General features: G+C 39.6%; 1 protein-coding gene across 1 annotated transcript; it reads left to right on the plus strand.

Moving 5' to 3' along the window:
* The first annotated feature begins 407 nt into the window (after positions 1-407).
* LOC131310297 (uncharacterized) lies at positions 408-5,637 on the plus strand. Its single transcript, XM_058337240.1, has 5 exons — positions 408-658; positions 2,208-2,373; positions 2,472-2,552; positions 4,967-5,090; positions 5,209-5,637. Exons 1-5 carry the CDS (start codon positions 517-519, stop codon positions 5,251-5,253), a joined length of 558 nt encoding a protein of 185 aa, XP_058193223.1. The 5' UTR covers positions 408-516; the 3' UTR covers positions 5,254-5,637.
* Positions 5,638-5,875: the final 238 nt, after the last annotated feature.

Here is a 5,875-nt window from a genome sequence, read left to right on the forward strand (position 1 = left end):
AATCATTACTCTATTTCTCTCTCCACCCACTATCAAAACTAAACTAAACTAAACTCCCAACCAAACACTACCTTTATAGTTATAGATTTATAGTGGGTTCTAATTGGCCAAAGAAAAGAGAAGACGAAATAAAGAGGGAAAAAAACCCCACTTTCACTACTGTACAAAGGTACTATACTATGAAAGGACAAACCACCCGTTGAACTCATTTCCCTTATTTTTTTGGGGGTTCGATGGTCAGGAGTGTTTGTGTTATCTTACGCTCCCTCAATTAATTTCCTTCCGATCTGGTCAAAGGCATGCCATTCACGCAGACCCGACCCCCATAATCGAACTTGCTTTAGGTTACATTGTGATTTGTTGGGCTTTTGATAATGTTATTGGACTATTAAGTTGTTGGGCTTGGACTTTCTTTTGAAACACTCTCTCTGGGCCCTAACTTCCATAAAGCAAGTAGAGAGAAAAAACCACAAGACTTCAGTTGAAAAGGGAAACAAAGAGCAGCCAAGCCGTCAGATGGATACGAACAGCGGCGGAGCCGCCGGCGCCGGCGAGGAATTCGCGGTGGGATGCATCCTCTCAATCAAAACAACTCTCGGCGACGAATTCGATGCGCAAGTCATCGCCTTCGATCGCCCATCCAACATCCTCGTCCTTCATATCCTTTCTGATTATTTTAATTTCTTTTCCCCCCGATGTATTCGTTGCTTAAACCCTAGTTGTTGGTTAGTAGATGTACATGGTGTATGTACCTGCATATATATATATATATATATGTATGTATATGATTAGGGTTTGCCCCTCATAGGTTAGTTACTAGGAGTAACGTTTTTGTTTTGTTTTTGACATTGTTAGTATGTTAGTTGATTAGATCACTAGGGTCGACCGCTGCTCCATCAGCTCGAACCCACGACCTCACGTTAGGACTTGAACCCAAGGGGAAAAACCACTGAGCCAAGGCCCAAGGTCTTGGTTAGTTATTAACTTACTACCCCAAAAACTAGGGCTCTCCAATCATGCTCAAGATTTTCGGAGAATTTTCGAGTAATAGCTCTAGATTGATTCGCACTTATTAAAGCTTCTCATAGTTCTAGTATTCGAAAAGTAAAGCACGCATTTCTTTTACCCAGCTTGTTCGGCCTATGATCTATAAAAACTTTGAAGGTTGAGCATTTTTTCTGAAACTCGTTAAAATTTCTAACCAAGTTTGAGCAGACGATTACTCATCTCGCAGGGCTTATGATGAGAATTTAAGCTATTCAAGATCGGCTCGTGTTCGGTTCAGTTAAAAAGCTAGTTTGAGATTTCTTCTCTAATGGAGTCATAAACAAGGGAAGCTTTTTAAGACGATGCAAAGTATTGATTTAAGGTGACTCAAAGAATGACACGATTGCTGAAGATGACAAATTATGGGACAGTATTAGTGTGTTTGCTTCAGCGTTTCTCCATGTTCTGATTGTTTCGTTTTCTTGCACGAGCAGAGGGAGAGAGGGAGGGTGGGTGGGTTTGCTCTATCTGCTTCATTATAGCTTAAAAGCCTTGGTCTTAGTGTAGGCGGCCTCTCCACTCATTGACTTTCTGTTTCGAATTGGATACCTAAAATGGAATAGGCTAGGTTTTTTGGGAGTATTTTTGGCAAGACTCTATAAATTGTTTCCTCTTTTATATGGGTGTATTTGTTTCGTTCTTGCTCTTATTTCTTTGTCATGAATACTTTGTTTACCTCTTCACATGCTGGTTCGCTTTGCACGTGAGTGGAATGTAGAGCTTATTACACAACCTTATTTACAAGTTGAAAAACTAGTATATGAGTTTGGACTGACCTCTTCATTTATTGCTAACTCGTTTTGAGTTGGATGTTGTAACTAACACATATATGTATTATGTATGTCTTTGCATTCTTGATTTGAATTCTTCAATGGGTTGTATGATTGGCACGGAGGGTATGATCCTTTGTTTGTTCTGCTATGATCTCTACGTGCTACATACTTCGTTTACCTCGTTTGCTAAGCGAATCAAGGGTGCACGTAGGGAGATAGTAAGAACTTGTACCACATCATTATAACCTGAAGAAAGTGAAGCTTGGCCTGCTTTTCCAACCATTTTCAAATGGTTTTAAATTGAAAGATTTCAACTTATTGAATTGAAAGATTTTAGCATGGTTTCTCTATTGATTTGAATTCTTTAACCGGGTGAGAGAATTGCACAAGAGGGTATGAAGTCAGTATCAGGTCCTCGACGGAACATACGGCTCTTGAAAGCCAACTATATAAAGGAGTTTGTGCTCATGGGTCAAGTCGAGGACCCTCTTGATCCCATGAAGTGTTATGTTGATCTCAATACCCTCCAATCTCGAGAAGAGTCTGCCATCAGGTAACATCAATATATTTTACCCTAGCTAGTTTTGAAATATTGAGTATTTTCCATAATCAATTTGCTCGTAGTGGTGATATGATGTGGTGAAGTTGCAGACAAGCAGAGATGGAAGCTGAGAGGATCGGCGTGGGTGTTACTCCCCAGGCCCAAAGCATTTTCGATGCATTGTCTAAGACGTAATTCTTTTTCCCTTTTTGGTGCATTTATCTCTCTCTATATAAACGACCAGATGATTTATAAGTTTAATTTGTTTGCTCACTCCATGGTTATCCAATCTGGAGCAAAATTTAGTGCCTGACAGCATGTGATGTTGCTTATTCCTGTTCATGATTGACACTGTTTACAGACCAGCCAATGAAAATGTGATGTGGACAATGTGGTATTTCTCTTTCAACTAGTGTTTTAAAAGGGAACCAAAGCACTAAGACCTGACTATGCATCGTCACAGATAAATCCACGAAGGAAAAATCGTTCAATTGCAAAAAATTCAGGGTCTTACATTGACGACTTTGAAACCACCTCCCCACCCCAAAGAAAATGAAAAGAAAGAAGAGGAAAAGAAGAAAAAACGACAAAGAAGACATGGATAGTACAAATGTACTATAAGCTGATAGTTTAGTTACCCATCTTGTAATAAGCCATGATAACCTCTGTTTCATGATTTTGCTCCATCTAGACGCACGAACTCTGCAAATTTCTTTAAGGATCAGAACTTTCTCTGTAAGGCCGAACAATCTCAGTGCCGATAGGTTTTGGGTTCAACAAACCAATTTTTTTGTTGCTTGGTGAACTGACTATGGTGGGCATTCAAACTAGTAAACCACAAATGAGACAATGTTCTGGTAGTTGTTTACTCTATTTCCCCCCCTAACATTTCAAGTTTCACTCTCGTTTTGTTGGGTATTTCCGTCAAGGGTCTACCTCTATCATCTGAAGCAAATCAAGCAATTATTTTACAGATCAACTTTGAAGATAAGTTGGGGTAATCAGGGTAATTGGCATCGGGTATTTTTGTAGATTATGGTTTTGATCTTGCGATGCAGTAGTTAAGAGAGCGGATAGGATAGCTCTAGGTAACAATGTTACGGAGAGGGGTAGACCTAAATTGACATTAGATGCTGTAGTGCGCAAAGATTTGAGTATAATGGGTCTGTATGAACAAGTGGCACTTGACAGAGTCCAATGGAGGAAACGGATTCATGTAGCGGACCCCAAGTGATTGGGACGTAAGGCTCGGTTTGGTTTGGTTTGGCTTGGTTATGGTTTTGATCTTGCAACTTCTGGAAATGTTTGTTAACTCGAGTGGAAGAGTCCCTTGAACACGTTGAGAACACTAAGGTTTTCTTTGAAAATGCGTCATTATTTTTCTGGAAACACTAAAGATTGATGGATGTTGTGGATGTTGTAGAATTTATTGCCTGCATGACCATAATGCTGAGGAAATTTAAGTCAGAAGGTTCAATTTACAAACTTGTATGAAACTGAGACAAACAATTGTAATTGGGGCTATGAACGATATGTTGCAATTGTGGGTTGCTTCTGATGTTGATGTCCTCAGTCATCAGTAGAGGGTGCATTGAAATTACGGAGAGCTTATTCCTTAGTTGCATGAAGCGGGAGTGGGGGAATAGAGAAGCTCCCAAGGTTGGGAGCTTGTACATATACTGTGAAAATAATGCAGCATAGAGTATTCACTTTAATAGTAAAATCATGTTAGGAAGTAAATATATGGGCCAAGTCCACCATAAGTGTTAGAGATGGGTTTGTGTTACAATATATGGTTTTCTTTTCAAGATATCATGACTTGGGCTAGATATATGAGATCATCAAAGACCAATTAATAAAGCCAAGTGATAAATCCCAGTTTTTCTATACAAAGATCATACAAAAGCTCCCATCTTTGTAAGGAGTGAGCTCCCATCTTGGGACTGGGCTCTTGTCAAGCTCCTTAGTTGGGAGCGCAGGAGTGGGCTCCCAAGGTGGGAGCGGCAACACTTTAGGAGGCCTATTCTATTTCAACCCTCGCATATTTTTGTTGAATCAACTTCATACCTTCATTAAGTTGGTGATATTCATTCTCCACTGTTATACCCTCAAGTTTACTTGAGAGACTAAACCACAATAAGAACGAACAAAAGACAAAGACAAGAGGAGTGTGAGAGGCCTTAGTGGACTGCATTCCCTTTCATAAGCGTGATAGAACCTGTTTAATCTGAGTTAAAGTAAGACACAACAACTCAACTCACAGTACTGAAAGAGGTTGGAAATTGTTTTGCTTGTGATACATGTGCCTTGATAAGTGGAGAGTTAGCTTCCTAGTCCATTTAAAAAATAGAATTTCTCTATTAAAGAGTTTGGGCATGCATTCGGAACCTCAAACAATGTAGGTAGACTCAAGTGGTTTAGAACTTTTGGAACTTGGATGTGATTGTAATTTCGTTATGGAGCCATCATTAATTTTTTGGCTCACGAGCTTGTGTGTGTGTGATATACTCTGCTACCTGCAGATGTGATTTTTAATCTAAAAGGAGTAAAACTTCCTCTGAGAATTAACTATTTTTCTCCCTTTGGTTCATTGATCTGTGATCAGCCTTCCAGTGCGTTGGGATAAGACAGTCATCGTTGTGATGAATGAAGTGCGCGTCGGTAGTCCATATCTCCCTGAATCTGTTGTTGGAGGAACTCCTGCTGCCAACGAGCGTGTGAGGAAAGTGGTATGTCTCTCTAGAGATAGTATGATTTAGTCAAAACTGTGATTGAAGTTTGATGTATAGATGACTGTTTCTCTTACCATTGTTTTTGTATCTCTTTTTCTTTTCCTCCTTCTGTTAGCTTGAGCTTGAAAGGAAAAGGTTGCAAGGTCGTGGTGGTAGTTAGTGATGATTTTTTGTATAGTCAGATTGCTGGGAGAAGTGTTGCGAGGTACTACAGATGATGGCTATGGCAATTGTACCAGGTGTCATCCCATAAAGACACATGACCCGCTGACAGACATTAACTTAAACTAATCGGGAAAATTGTTTGAAATTTCAGTGGTTATTCTTAGTTTTACCTCCTAAGGGTGAGTTCATTAAAGCAGTTTTCTTGGTTTATATGAAGTTCAGATAAAATTTTAATGTTGTGCTTGTACAATTGTTATGTGCTTGTGTGTTTGCCAGGTTGAAACTGATGAAATGTTGTTCCACTAATCACGACAGATTGTGTAATAGGGGGACTGGACATGTGAAGCCACAATGATAACTGAACTTTTCTGTTTGTCGACCTCCCAATGGCAGAAACGACCTTATTGGATAAATGTAACTACTGTGCCCATAACATCTGCCACTCTTCAAGATTGTGACAAGATGCCCCATTTTCAGAATAGCAATTGGTAATGTATTCTACGCAGGGGTATGATGAGAAAGTTAAGAATGAGTCCACTAAGAGAAGGCATTAAGTGAAATCCATGGGGGAGATTTGATTGCTTGAACTAGAATTCTGCATTCTAAGATGTGCAGTT

Source organism: Rhododendron vialii, chromosome 12a, assembly GCF_030253575.1.
Source record: "Rhododendron vialii isolate Sample 1 chromosome 12a, ASM3025357v1".
NCBI classification, from domain to species: domain Eukaryota; kingdom Viridiplantae; phylum Streptophyta; class Magnoliopsida; order Ericales; family Ericaceae; genus Rhododendron; species Rhododendron vialii.

Excerpts from the sequence above, each read along its gene's own strand:
- LOC131310297 (XM_058337240.1), top strand. The coding sequence starts at position 517 with ATGGATACGAACAGCGGCGGAGCCGCCGGCGCCGGCGAGGAATTCGCG. Across the intron at positions 2,374-2,471 it reads CGAGAAGAGTCTGCCATCAG|ACAAGCAGAGATGGAAGCTG; the intron begins GTAACATCAATA and ends GTGAAGTTGCAG. Across the intron at positions 2,553-4,966 it reads TTCGATGCATTGTCTAAGAC|CCTTCCAGTGCGTTGGGATA; the intron begins GTAATTCTTTTT and ends ATCTGTGATCAG.